Here is a 16759-nt window from a genome sequence, read left to right on the forward strand (position 1 = left end):
CAAACAAATGGAGGGACATGACAGACCACAGTAAAATATACACAACATAAATACACAAATACAATTAAATTTTAAACACATATTTATTAAATTCTTGACTATTTTATATAATTAAATAATGGATAACTGATCAGTAATCCTACCACATATCTTTCTAAGCCAAAATAACACATAATACTACACCAAATTACAGCTTACATTAATTAAGATTAACATTATCTTTTTCAAATTAAGTAGGTGTAACAAAATTTAACCCTCCAAATACTGGCATTCACTTAAAATTATAAATAACTTCTCAATTTTACTAACTGTAATATTTAATTTATATAAGTAATAATAATATATTGATAGATAAATCATTATTAACTATTCTGCATTCGGGAAAACTAAGAAAGAGAGAGAGAGAATATACTTAAAAATTTCACTCACAGATGGAAAACAGTTTTTCCTGATTAGCAGGATCCTTAGTGTCCAATCCACATGGAAATGAGCCAAGCCCATTTTTCTTTCTGTGACAACCCTTTCTGAAGCGTCTAAAAATCATTAGGAATCACGAGTGGAAATTACAGTCTAATAATTCTTCAAACAGCCAGGAATCGCTTTAACTGTCCATTAGGTGGGAACCAATAGTCCAATTTAGAAGGATCTTTTATCTGTCCATTAGGTGGGAACCAATAGTCCAATTCAGAAGGCTCTTTATTTCAATTCAGTAACAGGTAGCTGAATATACACCAGTTTTTAGCACAATCACGTGCATCATCGAAGCGGCGAGGCAACATTTATGCTGAATATTTCGGAAAAAGGCTCTTGGAGATTAACCGGCGATTCAGGTGAAGAGAGAGAATCTGTGCTAAATTTTCTTCATAGATTTTTCTCTATACATCTCAATCAGCTCTCAGTAAAATGCTCTTTGCAGCTCACGCACATTTCTTTAGACATCTCGCAGGAAAATGTTCCTTGCATCTCTCACACAAAACTTAACATCTCACCGAAAAGAATGAATCCACTAGAGCAAAGAAAAACGGTACCCAGTCCGTCTTGCTCAGGAAGACCGCAGCAGAGCAAAGCCCCCCACGATCTTTCTTTCTCTTTCACATTGCGGCTGCCCAAAATTCACTCAAATCAGACTCCGCTACAGCCATCACCGCAGCCCGCTGGTTCAAGTGGTTGGCAGGAGCAAGACCCGAAGGGTCAAGTCCCCACTTTTTCCTCCTCTTCTAGAAAATCAGAATCAGAATAATCTCTAGCCTAGTGCAAGCACCCAGGAAATCTCGGTTTCTCCGCCTGAGTTCATAGGCTTTCAAAAAAATCATAAAATTAAATCTTACCAATCCCGGAATTTTACGTTAACTAAATTGAGAAAATGACACACCCATGACGAATCAAACACCAGAAAAATCTGACAATGCAATCCGAAAAACATCTGTACTCACAATGTGAGAAAAAAAAAAAAGACCCCCAACTAACAAGCGAAACTAAGCTTTACGAGCATCCGATTACCTAACCCCCACTGTCTTGAAGTACGCAAAACTGCAACCTTAACAAAGCGACAGGAAGACAATTTCCGTTTCACACGTCATGAGTTAAAAGGGCGACACACAACGCCCTACTGCCTCCACTGTTAGTAAAAGGCTATAACCAATAAACCAGATGTGTGTCCTCGCAACCGTCTCCTGCCTTTGTTACAATTCCTACTCAAGAATAACGAGTTAAATAAAACCTTAAGAGCTTAAGAATACTTTTTCCCAGATTAAAATACACATGAATACAAATAAAAATATTAGAATAATAATGACTTGAAACACATATTAATAATTGAAATTCGTGACATAACACCAGTAATCAGCTGTTTTATTTCTTTTAAGCAAAGAACCAGATGCTGAATCTCAAGTATTTTGGGGTAACTAAATAAAAGCCCACAGAATGAAAGCACACACGACAAAAGCCCACAAAAATAACCCCACTGTGTTAATTGCCCATGCATCAGATACGCACAAAGATGAAAGCACACAGATAAAAGCCCACATGAATAAAAGGACACATAATTTTTGTCAAAATGAAATGCTTTTGTGATTGCTATTATAATAAATAGAATATTTGAGTCTGATTTTTAATGTCTGAAAATCGAATATAGTTATATATTTTATTACTGCTTTATTTGTTTATTATAGAAAACAAGCTTTTCTGCCTTCTGATTAAATGGTTAGCTTCTGATTAAATGGTCTTTTGATGATAAATCTGAAAATTAATTTATTTTATTTATTTGTTATTGATATTTATTTGTTTATTTATTTTGTCTGGTTGAAAATGAAGAAAATGTCATTGTGAAGTTACTCAAATGTTATGTTTAATGGTATATGGCTAAGACTAATTATAGGTAATTTAAAAATATTGCAACGTGGGGAGGTGTTATTTAATAAGAACAGAATTTTAAAACAGCACAGAATAATTTTTTATAGTTATAAAAATAATTTAGTCTTTAAATTAAATTATTTTAATTTAAAATTAAATTATTTTAATTAATAAAAATAATTTCGTCTTTAAATTAAATTATTTTTATAGATTATTTTAATATCCTCTTTTAGTTCATGCACTATAATATAAAGCATAATCTTCAAGGATGGAATTTTACAATTAAAAATTAAACAAAAACTCTTAATAGCAGTGATAAAATTTTGTTCCTGAGCTTTCAGGATATTTCTTTTACAAATATCCCATCATGAATTAAAGCTGTTCTTTGCTCATCTTTGTTTGTAATTAATAAATTCATCTAATAATTTCAGGATGATAATTTATACTGATAGTTTATACTGTACTAAATGTTAAGATCCTAATTTTTTAACTTATGGTAAATTAAAAAAAAAAAAAAAAAAAAAAAAAAAAAAAATCTTCTTTTAAAGAGTACAACTCTTTGTTATAATTTTTTGACAAAATATTTCTGAGATAACAATCTTTTTAAAATATTAAACAATTTGTAAATTTGTAGGAATTCGTTTAATCATAGCTATTTTTCCGAAACATTAAATTCTTTTCAAATTACACACATGCTTTGGTTCTTTGAAAATTTGATTAAGGGAGCTATTTTCCAAGTGTACTATTCAGATAATTATATTCTAATTTCTCGAAAAACTAGTATGTAATTTGGGTAAATTTGATGTATAGCGAAAAGTGTAATATGGTTTAGAATTATGAATATTTCTTTATACCATTTATTTTTCTTTTAGAAATTATTAAAATTAGCAACTACTCATACATAAACAGATAAAGTAGTGATAAATATGTTATACTGCTAGTCAAATTAAAAAAAAAAGTATACCAGGAGAAACTTGGAAGTACAACTATGATTAAACTTACAGGTATAAAGATTAGAATAGATTATTTGAATTTGACCAAAGTGCATGCGGCCTATCTGCCTGAGTGGAGGAATGCCTTCATGGGCGATTTTTAAAAGAAAACTGGATCATTTTACACAGGGAGAAATTCTTAAAAACCAATCATGCAGCCCACCCATTTGCCTGAATTCAAACCCAGGTCAAACTACCAGTATTCAGCACTCTTAACCACTGTTTAGGGTCTGAAATTATAAAGAAATGGTAGTGTTTAGTTGAGCTACACTTCTGGATCTGTTTAAAACAATCTTTTTATACCTGGCGTATAATGCACACCCATAAAATCTTGATATTATTTTTTGTATTAAAAGTGTATGTTTTAGTCTGTAATATACGATAAATATCATAAAAGTAATTACAAATATTCAAACTATAATATACTTATTAGTTATAAATATAAAATTCCTACTTGAGTTAGTAATTTAAAAATTATTTGTGTTACATAACAATAATCAAATCTTAGAAAATTGTTTTCTTTTTTAAAATTGTTGCAGTATTTCACTACTTCAAAATTTTGTAATGTTAATTTTTTTCAATTATAACTAATAACAGAATCAATTCTTTCCCAGAAATTTAAATCAATGCTGAAAAACCTTTTGGGTAAAACATATTTTATGCTTTGTGAATTATATTATTGCTGAGAATTCTATCATTTTTTTATTGCATTACTTAGAAAACAGCTATTTTAATAAAGGATCTTTCCAATACTTATCAAATAATTAAAAGTACATAATGAATAAATTTGTTTAAAAGAATGCATAATCACTTACCACAAATTTTACTGAAAGTGGGCAGAAATCCTAGAAAGAAGAAATCCAGTGTTGGCTACAAATGCCTAAATTCTCAACCAATTTTCTAATATCTGTCACTTATGAGATGTCAAAGTAAAGAAGGTAAACATTATTAATTTTGAGCAACCAGAAAGGTCTTTGGAGTGTAAGCTGGATAATATTAGTTGTACTGTAAAAAATCTGTAATGTCAAATTAATTTATTGTAAGAAAAGATCATTAACATATGCAGATTTGCAACTTCAGATGTTTTCTAAGGCTTCTGTAATCAGAAGATTATAGTACATGTTAGCACATGTCTATTCAATTATTTTTGCTGATTAACTTAATGCATAATCAGTATATTATGTAACATAGCAGTACATTAATGTGTAGACTAAATGAACTAAAAATTGGCCATTGTAATAAATATCAATAGCTGAAGAGCCAAATAGCTAGAGACTGATCTGTCTATGGAATACTTTTCACCTTTGAAAGAAATAAACTTTAGAAATGTAAATTTTTTGTACATTCTTTAAAACTTATTGACCAAGTGCAAATCTTAAAAATATGCATTCCTTACAAAATCAGAACTCTTATTCAAAAAAGCTTAACAAGCTGGAACTTTCAGGGTTAGTTTCTAAGTTTCATACTGAAGAATATTAGTTATCATCTGTTATAGCTAAATTTGACTGGTGCATTTGTTTATGTTAGAAGGCATTACCCTGCCAGTGAGAGATTTCAGTTCATTGTTTCAACGTGTATTTCTATGGGCGACAATTGCAGTGCTTATATATACACATAGGAAAAAATTCATTGGCTAGAATTTATAAGTTCATAATTTCCTATGCTAGCAAAGATGCTCAAAACCTTATAGATGATGAAAAATTAGTTAAAACGTTTTACAGGAGCAGACTGAAATAATTTATTAGCTTATTGTTTCAAATCTAGCAAATTACTTTTAAAGTAAAGTTTATTTATAATAAAATTTGTAATATTGTCAATCATTTTATGTAACTTTCTATTCTATTTATTTTGTGCAAGTTCTTCTGTCATGTTAGGAAAAGCAGACTACAAGAAGTTACTTGAAATGTCTACATGGGAACAGTTGTCCATTGTTGAAAATACCTGTAATGTTAACTGTGAAGAGCTAGTGTCTTCTTTATGGAAGGTATTTTACAAAATATGTTCATTGTGTGTATTTTAGTTTATGTAAGTAAGATAATTTATGAGATCTTGCTTTATTTTGTTAGAATGCTGAAATAACATTGATGCTCAGAATATTCTTGTTAATTACATATGCAAAAAAGACATTATTTTAGTATTCAGATGAAGAAAATTCCATTTGAGCACAAAATCTGATCAGATAAATCTCTATATTTTACAGTGCTTTGTTTAAGGAATACACTATTTCCCCAAAGATTCTATCATTTAATGTAATATTATTTTGATAGTTGTATTTCTTCATAGTGTTTAAGGAATTTTACTTTCTTGTTTAGTAATTTGCTTTAACTCTTAATCTGTCATTCAGTATGATGTTCCATGAAATACTTTTCTGTTTTTAAATGAATGAAGTATTGTTTCTCCCAGGTCTTTATGCTGAGAGACAGTGGCCCTAACAGAATTTTTGAGTAAGATAATTTTATATTTTGACCTGCAAAGGATGCTTTGCAATCATATATCTAAAAATTATATGTAATAAATATATTGTACATGTAATACTTGGGGCAGTTTAACTTCTAGGTTACAGTTTTAAAATTGTGTTCTGAGCATGCAGATATTATTATAGAGTACAGTATTGCATGTTTTAAATATGTAACAACAAATTTTTAAGAAAAATTTAATATTGTTTTTGTGCTTATGCCTAAAAATATAATGTTTAATGTATCTTACCCAGCTCTTTGATTTCTGAAAATAAGTTATAGTCACAATCTATAAAAGGATTTTGTATTGTCTTCTTCCGAGACCTAATTTTCATTGATGGTGCCCTTGTAGGCATGCCTTCTTCTTTGTGAACAGCTCATCATCATTCATAATCTGTTATTGCACTTCATCACAGTTTATTGTGATCCATAATTCTCAATAAGATTCATTCTGCTGCTGTATATATCAAGCATAAGTATTTTCAAGGTACATGCAAAACAGATCACAGATATTCATGCAAGATGGTCTTAGTAGACTTAGTATTAATTCTTAGTTTTGTAATAAATCATAGTTACAGAACTAGGAATTAATATTGAGTGCATGAAGATAATTTTGCATTAATATTTAGGAATGAAGTATCAAAATTAATAAGCATAGAACTTAATGTGCCTATTACCAATATTTTCAACTGTGCAGTCCATTAATCCAATTAGAACTGGATAACCTCTGCATAGGTCTTTTCCAAGGACTGTTGACCATGTTAAAATAAGACTTCCTCTTATATTCATGTATATTCACTTTTCCTTGGTCAAAAATTATATGACAGAATAATTAATACTTTCATTGCTTTGACCTTATCATTCATTTTCATGGCATTGCATCAAAGTTTGAGGGATACAGTGTATAGCTGTGTATTGATAGAGAAAAAAAGGGCATTGAAATATGCTCATGACATTTCAATTCTTTTATACTGTTGCTTCACAGTAAGCTGAGAACTTACTGTCTTCTGTATGTTATTCTCTTCTACACTAATCTGTGCTCATATTTGGCTTTGACATTCAGAAAGTATAAATTAGATTGTTTAAGTTTAGATAAGTTGAAATTTTTTTACATGAGTTTGTGGCACATATTTTATGTAATCCTTATTTCAATTTGAATAAGCTTTTGTTATTATTTCCAGATTTTTTGTATAGATTTCTGATAATGTGAAAACCTTCAGATTATAGATTATAAACTGTGTTGTTATTTTACTGATCGATAGGTGACGCCACTAAAATTGTTCTTTTTACAGATTTTTTCTTTCCGTCATTTTATTCAAATTTGCATGGTCAGATATATTATTAGTTAATAATTTTTTCCGTTTAGCAAAATGTTTATTTATTTTTACTTTGTTTTATGCTGTGTATAAAAAAATTTTCAATGTGTGAGTGAACGAGTGCATTTTTTAAAAAAATTAGATTAGCTGGCTTAAATGTTTCACCACTCAAATTACTCGATATTAATATAACTAAAAGTGAGTCCCTAAATGCTATGGATATAGATTATATCAAGAATTTCATGCATATAGGAAATGAGGCAGATAAGATACCTCTTATCTGTTTTCTGTTTTATAGGACAAAATACACAGGATTTTGTACTGCTATGTTTAGCTGTTTCAAAACTTATTTACAAACAATTTGTTGTAAGTCGAGTATTAAAAAAGACAGATAAATTTAAAAATACTGTTGCTACTTAAGATAACAGTTATTTCATTTGCTTCTTATTTTAACTTTTTGTAATGGTGGGAAAAAAATCTGTTTGAGAGTAACAAAGATTCGAAGACAGCATTTTTAAAACTCTTTGCAAATTCAGTGGAAAAATTGCATGTGAAAGAAACGATAAGCATAAACATTGCTTTTACAAACAAAATAGTCTGAAAAAGAGGTGCCACCATCTAGTATAAAACTGATTAACTAATTAAAAAAATCTGGTAGATCACCATTTGGGACAATATCAATTATTTTTTCTGAGTTTTTAAATTTTTTCAGTTGAAATTTTTACCTGACTTTTTTTCTTTCTCCTCGTAAGTAATTGCCAAAGCATACTCATACCTTACATACTTAATCAAAATTTACAGAATACAAGATAAGTATGTTTTTTAAATAATATTATGTACAAAGAAAGTAATTAGGTAAAACATAGGTACTAGACAAAACATAGTGGAGAGAAAAGGGAGACATATTTTTAGGAAGGAAAAGACTCTTTTATAAAATTCATCAAAATATCTTACCAAAAATAATATATCCTCCATCAAAATAACTTTCAAAGTAATTTTTATGTTCCCAAGACAGATAAGTAAATAATAAACTGCTATAAATACCTATATTGTGTGATTTCTCCTAAATTTGATTTCCCGATTCTGCCATTATGTTCCATGCTTGTGATATTTGGTAATAGTGCTACTAACAATTAACACAAAATGCTAAAATTGAAATTATTATATTTAACAATAATTTCATTTATTAATATTCTTGATCCAATGTTCTTTACTGCTTTCTGGTGATAGAAAAATATCTACAAGGGCTATTTTGAATAATCTATGCCTATTTGCCATCAATGTCAACAACTCTGCTGACTGCATCAAATAACTACTGAAATTATAAGGTACATTTAAGGAGAACTCAGTATTTAAAAAAGTGTGGATAAATAAATTCTGTGTATATATTAAACTACATAAATTCGAAATTCATTTTAAAAGAGAACAGAATATATACCCCAAACGAAAGACTTGCCTAAAAGAAAAAATTTTGCAAATTCACTATCCATATTTACTGTAGAGTGAAAGTGCTGACATCTGCACAAAAGATGCTAAATAACTTCAGTTATAATTTTTTTCCCCTTCAATCAAAGTATGATATTAACATGTTTCCGTTGAAAAGCTTAGTTGCATGTATGTGTAAGAAAAACTGCCATGCTGAATTTCCTGAAAATCAAATTTGTTGTGTGCATCCAAAAATGAGTGCAGATTAAGTGGCCATGGATTATCAGAATTCTGTATGTTTTGTAATTTTAATCTGATCAGTAATCGTTTTGTTAAAAAGGAAAATCTTACCAATTGTTATAAGATATGTTTTCAATTTTCTTATTATTATGAAGTTAGAATTTCTGTATTGAGCTGTACATTTTAAAACAGTATATCTATCTCAAATGTAAAATATTTAAACAGTAAATGCTTAATAAGAGAATTTTATTTTTTCATAATATAGTACTGCTTCAATTAATTTATTATAAAATATAAATACTGTATAATTTTTTCCCATTATATTATGTTGTTTTTCTTTACATATTAGATGCATACAGATTATTCAGAGTTTATTAATAATGCATTAAATGTAAAAAAAGCATAAGAATTTTAAAAGTGAGCAGTATTCAATCTTAGATCGGTCTAGCTTATATATTTTTTTCCTATTTAATGAAATTTGTTGATAATCAGAATTATGAAAAATAATAAATATATTATCTGCCTTCTAATAAAATTTTAACTACTATATATATATATATATTAAAAATCTCTTACAGATACTGTACTGTTCTAAGAAGAGATTGAGATAAAATTATTGAGTTCTATGGATTTTAATTACACTCATGTCTATAAATTAAGGATAATTCAGAGTCACGCGGAAATCAAACTCTAAAATAAATATATCACCTGTAAAATCACTACACACATCTTCAAGAATCATATGCAAATTTCAGGAAGTAACCAGATGACACCGATGGTACGTCACAATGATGAGAGTGTAAAAGAGTGATATATAACGAATACAGGCAAAGAAGTAAAATTGTTTGCAGGCGCTTTATAAACATTTCAGTGCAATAACCGAAGAGTTATGACACAAAGGACGCATTTGGATGATTTTTTACGTGGTAGAATTATCGGCCATCTGGAATGTGGGCGTACCCAACTGGAAATATCAGACGAACTTGGAATTGCCCAGAGTGTCATCTCCAGGCTTTGGCAACGATTCCAAGATGATGGTAATGTGAGTAGACGTTACAGCACAGGTCGCCCCAGAGTTATAACGCCGAATGAGGACCGGTATTTGGCAGTTACTGCCAAAAGAAACAGGCGGAGCACAGCCTCAGACCTGTCTCGTCAGCTCTCTTCAGCTACTGGTACAACAATTTCAAGTGTACACCATGTACAGACGCTTAGGGAAGATTGGTCTATATGCTCGTAGACCTGTCAGATGTGTTCCACTTACTGCAACTCACTGTCGCTTGCGGTTAGCCTGGAGTAGAGAGCATGCATTGTGGACACCGCAACAGTGGGCTTGTGTGATGTTTTCCAACAAGTCCAGGTTTAGCTTGCAGTCTGATTCTCGCCGGACTTTCATATGGAGAGCTCCAGGTACCCGTTACCACCAAGAAAACATCATTGAATAACACCGTTACGGTGGTGCAGGAGTGCTCGTTTGGGGTGGAATTATTCTGGTTCCAGAACTGACCTGCATGTTCAAATTGGAACCATGACAAGCCAAATCTATCGGGACATCATTCTGGAACAACTTGTACGTTTGTTTCAGGGCGCCATGGGCGCACAATTTGTGTTTATGGATGACAACGCCTGTCCTCACCGTAGAAACATCGTAAGCGAATGCCTTCAATCGGAGGATATCACCCGTATGGACTGGCCAGCATTCTCACTGGACTTGAATCCAGTAGAGCACGTGTGAGACATGCTTGACCGACGAGTTGCAGCCCGTCAACCTCCTCCTACATGTCTACCAGAACTTTGGAGAGCATTGCTTTTTGAGTGGTGTAATATCCCCCAAGATCAGATCAATAATTTGATAGTCAGCATGCCTAGGCGTTGTACAGACTGTATTGCATCGTCTGGGAGACATACAATGTATTAACAATCATACCAACTATGTAATATTGGTTTTTTGTAAATAGGTTTCTTTTTTGTAATTTGCTCCAGGGAGAAAAAATCGCTAACGTTTTTAATAATATCAAACATATAGCATCTTTTTTTGCTCTTTACCTTTTGTTTAATAAATAAGCTTTACAAATAAGTCAAATTTGTTTTCCTTCTAACTCTTCCTTTGCCTGATTTTGCATTATCCTTAATTTATGGACATGAGTGTAATTAAACTTCGAAGGGCTTAATTTCGTAAGCAGACATGGCTTGAAATACACAATTAATCATTAACATGCAGTCATCTTCATGTGCCATGAAGGAAGTGCACAACAAAGTTGAAATATTCATGAAAGGTGGAACATATGCAGTTAATTAGCATTTTACAGCATGTGTACATTACATGCAAGAGTAATGGCACTTCAGCACAATATGAAAACATTGTCCGAAATATCAATTTTTCATTTGAAAATTGCATTTAATCTTCCCCTCCCCCTCATATGCAGTTGTGTGTTGGAGATAAGGTTATGCCTTGTGTAAGGATTAAGAAATTTCAACAGCATACCTCAGAGTTCAGTTGTTAAAGAGCCTACCAAGTCTGTAGATTATTGTACTGTGCAGTTGCTACTCACATGCTTGACCGACAAGTTGCAGCCCGTCAACCTCCTCCTACATGTCTACCAGAACTTTGGAGAGCATTGCTTTTTGAGTGGTGTAATATCCCCCAAGATCAGATCAATAATTTGATAGTCAGCATGCCTAGGCGTTGTACGGACTGTATTGCATCGTCTGGGAGACATACAATGTATTAACAATCATACCAACTATGTAATATTGGTTTTTTGTAAATAGGTTTCTTTTTTGTAATTTGCTCCAGGGAGAAAAAATCGCTAATTTTTTTAATAATATCAAACATATAGCATCTTTTTTTGCTCTTTACCTTTTGTTTAATAAATAAGCTTTACAAATAAGTCAAATTTGTTTTCCTTCTAACTCTTCCTTTGCCTGATTTTGCATTATCCTTAATTTATGGACATGAGTGTAATTAAACTTCGAAGGGCTTAATTTCGTAAGCAGACATGGCTTGAAATACACAATTAATCATTAACATGCAGTCATCTTCATGTGCCTTGAAGGAAGTGCACAACAAAGTTGAAATATTCATGAAAGGTGGAACATATGCAGTTAATTAGCATTTTACAGCATGTGTACATTACATGCAAGAGTAATGGCACTTCAGCACAATATGAAAACATTGTCCGAAATATCAATTTTTCATTTGAAAATTGCATTTAATCTTCCCCTCCCCCTCATATGCAGTTGTGTGTTGGAGATAAGGTTATGCCTTGTGTAAGGATTAAGAAATTTCAACAGCATACCTCAGAGTTCAGTTGTTAAAGAGCCTACCAAGTCTGTAGATTATTGTACTGTGCAGTTGCTACTCACATTGGTTGAAATTTCAATGACTCTTATGAGAATTTGAAAGCAGTGAGTCCAGATACTCATAAAGAACAATATGTGGGATCTAAGCAGTTCTCATATACCAATGCCTGAGGTAACAGACATTTTGACATCATTGCTGTTTAGGATCTTTCAACCACAACACACTTAATATGAGTCAGGAAACTGGGTATATTGCACAGCATGAACTATCTGCTCATTTGCTGCTACCACTTCAGCTGGTGCCACTAGAATATGGCCAGTGTTTTGGCTTCCCATGACATGACAGCACAAGACTCAGCCCCTACCATGGTGCAATGAACACTGCACAAGGTTGCATCAATGCGGCACTTTTGCGAAAAAATAGCACGTTTGCTTATAGTGTCATATCCGTCATATCTGTACATGGAGGCATTATTGAAAGCTTGCATTTTTCATCATCATAACAACTCTACATCAGCATTGATGGTATGGGTTCCTTGAGGTACATATCTTATTTCCGTTTATTAACTTACCCAGTCCTTTGACCAGCCACTGTTAATTAATGAGGTTTTAATACCGTATCTTTGAACCTCTATTGTCCCACCTTTCAATGGTCAGAGTGAGACCACATGTTACCTATGTTGTTTTGTGTTTTCCTAAAACAAAAGCTGGACTTTTGCCTTGGTCAGTGAATTCTCCAGATATAGTGCCAACTGAAAACGTCTGGTCAATAGTTGCAGGGAGACTGGCACTATAAAATTTCCAGCCAGTCTGACAGATGAATTCTGATGGAAAATTGAAGCCATATAGACTGCAGTACCAGTAACTGCCATCCAAAATCTGTTTGATTCTATGCTGAGTTGTATAACAGCTGTTGTTGTTACCATAGGCGAGTTCTCAGTCCAGTTTTCTATATGCTTTGTACCTTAAAATTACCTGAATTTTAATTATTTCATTCTTCTGGTATAATTAATTGTTTTATGAAATAAAAGTAATTCTACTACAGTACAAAGTCTGCAATCCAGACTCATTGGGACTTCAGCAATTCCAGATTAGGGGTTTTTCTGGATTATAGATCATCAATTTAAATCTGGTAAGATGGCATGCAGAAATTATACAATTAAAAATATGAAACCGTAATTTATGAAATAAAGAGCAATTATGATCTAAAGGGTATCAAAATTTAAAAAAAAAAAAAAAAAACGCCTTATATTTATTTGTTTACTTTATTAAAAATTTTTTTCAATGTAAGTTGTTTAAGTTGCTTCGTTTTTTGTGCTAATACTTTCTCTTTAATTCTATAAGCAGACATAATTTCTTGTTCAGTTACAAAATTCCACTGTTCAAGTCCTGTAATTGCTGTGTCGAGAATACCGACTAACTTGTCGATTGAAATTTTTTCGTTTTCAATGACCTCTCTGTCACTTTCTTCACTATCGGAAGCAGTACATCGAAACATGCTTTCACTTTGTAGTTCTTTTGGCAGCTCCAGAATTGGAAACTCTTTTTGACATAATCGAAAATTCAAGCTTAATTTTTATAAAATTGCTCTAACAATCTGCAAAAAATAATAAGCCCGATCCAGTTAGAAGATTAAGGAACAGCACAGTCTGCAACATTAACTGAAATGCCTTAGAATCAGTAAAGATAATTTTAGCCTAGCTTATATCATCCATTATACATTACGTGCATGCGTAAAGCATACAAAAAAAAGTTTGTGGCTTTTTTCCAGTCTGTGGTCCAGTGAAAAAGCAATTTTTCCAGTCTGAGGTCTGGATTATGGATTATTTCGGATAATGGACATCGGGATTACGGACTTTGTACTGTAATTGCTTTCTGTCATGGTGTTGCAGTTTCAGTGCTCAGCAATCTATTAAGTATGCCATTTTGATATGCACTGCTCTTATAATTTCACATACTAAGATTATTTAAAATATATTATAATACTCATTGTTTAATACTTTAATACTTACACATAGGTGAAACAAAAATAAGATCAATTCTTCCATTGCATAGGCTAGCATAACTGTATCAGACTGATATGTAAAGAGAAGTAGCCTTTTCAACCTTGGCAATTGACCAAAGAGTCGAGAGAGATAATTTTCCTAACCTGAGTTGTTAGCATTTAAGAGGTCCAAATGTAGAAAGCATCAGAGGAATGGTGTGCTCTACATTTGAGTGGTAAAGTTTTGCTAGATTAAGTGCTCTATTGCACTGAAATTCACCATAGAATGCATGTAAAGTATGGCAGGGAGGGAGAGTATAGGAGGCAGAGGGTTGTTGTGTATAAGGGGATTAAAATTTTAACTCTGGTAGACCATTTCAGCTTCTATTGATTTCTTTTATCGGAGATCATCTTTGTCACACCGATAAGGAAAATTGCTTAACTACTGTGTCTGGTATTGTCAGGAAAAAGAAGATAACTGGCCACATAAAGTAACAATTATGTGTTCTTACTGCTGTAAGGGCCTTCCCATGGCTGAGCGATAAAGTTGCTGTCCTAGGTTTAGTTCTGGGCAAATGGGCTTGCTGCGTGGACATTTTCGTAGTTTTTCTATGTGTAACATGGGCACAAGCCAGTTTCTCATTGGAAGACCTCCTGAAGGTATTCATTCCTTTCGGCAGATAGCCTGAGTGCTTTGCCACAATCAAATAAACCTAATCAAACCTTACTACTGTATGACAGTGTTTTTATCGCAGCTGTGTCTAAGTTTGTTGCAGTATTTCTGAAGAGGATCATCACTGGTCATGAAATATGGATTAATCATTATGATATCTAGAGCAGAAGGCAAGTAATGAAGTAAATACATCTAAATATCCCATGCAGAAAGAAATTCATAAAAGTGTTACATTCATTACATTACTGAATACTGGGTATAGAGCATTTATGGCTATAGAGAGATGTAAAATATGTGTAAATTAGTGGAAAACTGTATTGAGAAAAGTTATTTTTTTTGCCTTTTAATTATTTTAATATATGACACTAATAACCTTATTTTTATTCATATTTGTATAATTAAAAATCCAACCTAATTTAACGCTCTGTATAGCTGTTACTCATTACCCTACTGTCAATCTGTTTCTATTTGCAGGCTTACACTGGCCAGCAGAGTGTTGCAGATGAAGATAACTTTGCATTTAATGGTGGAAATTCATCATTAGCTGTACAAATGGCATCTGACATTGAAAAGAAATTACAAATATCCATCCCTGTTTTGGTACAAAAACTTCTCAATAATAGTTACCATGATGTTGTAGAACTTATAAAATCGTCTTTACAAGGCCAACGTAAATCTTTAATTAAGTTTGAAAGAACTATGGAAAAGGCACAAGATTATGCAGATGAACCTCCGAATAAAAAAAAGTGGAAAATATTATGTCATGAGTTATCTTGTAAGCGAGGCTATTACTTTAATTGTATGCATTTAAAAAAAAGTTGCTGTAGGGGGGAAAAAACTTTTCCCAGAATACTTGATATGGCTGTCCCGTTGAAGTATAAAATCGATCTGAAGAAATGTGTAGATGCTTCACCTTGTATTGTACATTTTTTGCAGTAAGTATTTTGAATTATTGAATGTATTTAATATATATGTGTAAAAGTTATTTTAGGCCAAAGTTCTCTTTTTGAAAATTTGCAGCAAATATAATAGCAATTTTAAATAATTTGATCTTAAATGCTTTTCTTTATTCTTTATCTGAAAATTTACACATTTGTTCATCACAGTGTATATCGTGTATGGTATACGTTAATCTTTTAAGTTATGCACCATAAACCCATTCAACGTCATGAGTTTCAACTCAAAGCTTCAATATATAGTCTAGGTAAAAATTGGCTTTATAATTGTGATCTGCATTCTGTTTTACCATGTACTGAAAAAGCAATTTTTCCAGTGGAGTTTATCAATTAGAAGTATTTTATTCTTTCCCGGAGAGAACCAAAGAAAGAAATGCAGAACTTAACAGCATTTGGTTTGCACATGTACATATCATAATGAAAGATAAGATCTCTCTTTGAGTTTGCTGCTTACTTTGAACTTGACAGTGGCTTGGAAGAACATTATCATTCCTCTAATACACATTCCCTTTCATGCATGAAATAATGAAATCAGCTCTCAGTTATAGTAACTGTGTTTTGATGAACTTTGCATCATTTCACCTTAACACATTTGCTGTCAATATGTGTTGGTATCAGGTCCGTGACACTTAACCGACACCATTTAGCCGACACATAGAGTTAGCCATCAGGACATTTAGATACAAGACATTTAGTGGACAGAGCATTAAGCCGACAGTGAAGTTTAGCTGACACGTACCCAATAATTATTTAAACTTTCTATCAATTACAAAATTTCTCGACTTCTCCATAAGTTCAATATTTAAGTCATTTTTCACCTATCAGTAAAATTAATTTTTCGATTCTTAAAGATCCCTTATGTGCTTTTAGATCTTATTAAATTAGCATAGTTTGACATATATTGTTTTGTTTGGTATTTATTGGCCAAATTTGAAAAGCATTAAAATTTCTCATCAGGGAATATGGATTGATTTTTGAAAGGAAAAAAAGAATTTTTTTAGTTAAGTACGACGGTCACTTAGTTACAGTTTACTATGGGATCTGCAAAAATTATCGGCTCAG

At 31.9% G+C, this 16759-nt stretch overlaps 1 protein-coding gene across 2 annotated transcripts in view; it reads left to right on the forward strand.

The window, feature by feature from the left end:
- LOC118193766 (beta-alanine-activating enzyme-like) overlaps positions 1-16759 on the forward strand; it is an 87051-nt gene that overhangs the window by 46472 nt on the left and 23820 nt on the right. For both annotated transcript variants that reach the window (XM_085814527.1, XM_085814526.1), the window contains exons 8-9: positions 5219-5328; positions 15216-15676. In XM_085814527.1, the coding sequence (XP_085670653.1) occupies positions 5219-5328; positions 15216-15676 (571 nt within the window). The remainder of the gene's footprint in view (positions 1-5218; positions 5329-15215; positions 15677-16759) is intronic.

The sequence above is a fragment of the Stegodyphus dumicola genome, chromosome 4 (assembly GCF_044657685.1).
Source record: "Stegodyphus dumicola isolate Sdum_Otavi_A_Nest chromosome 4, ASM4465768v1".
Taxonomy (NCBI): Eukaryota; Metazoa; Arthropoda; class Arachnida; order Araneae; family Eresidae; genus Stegodyphus; species Stegodyphus dumicola.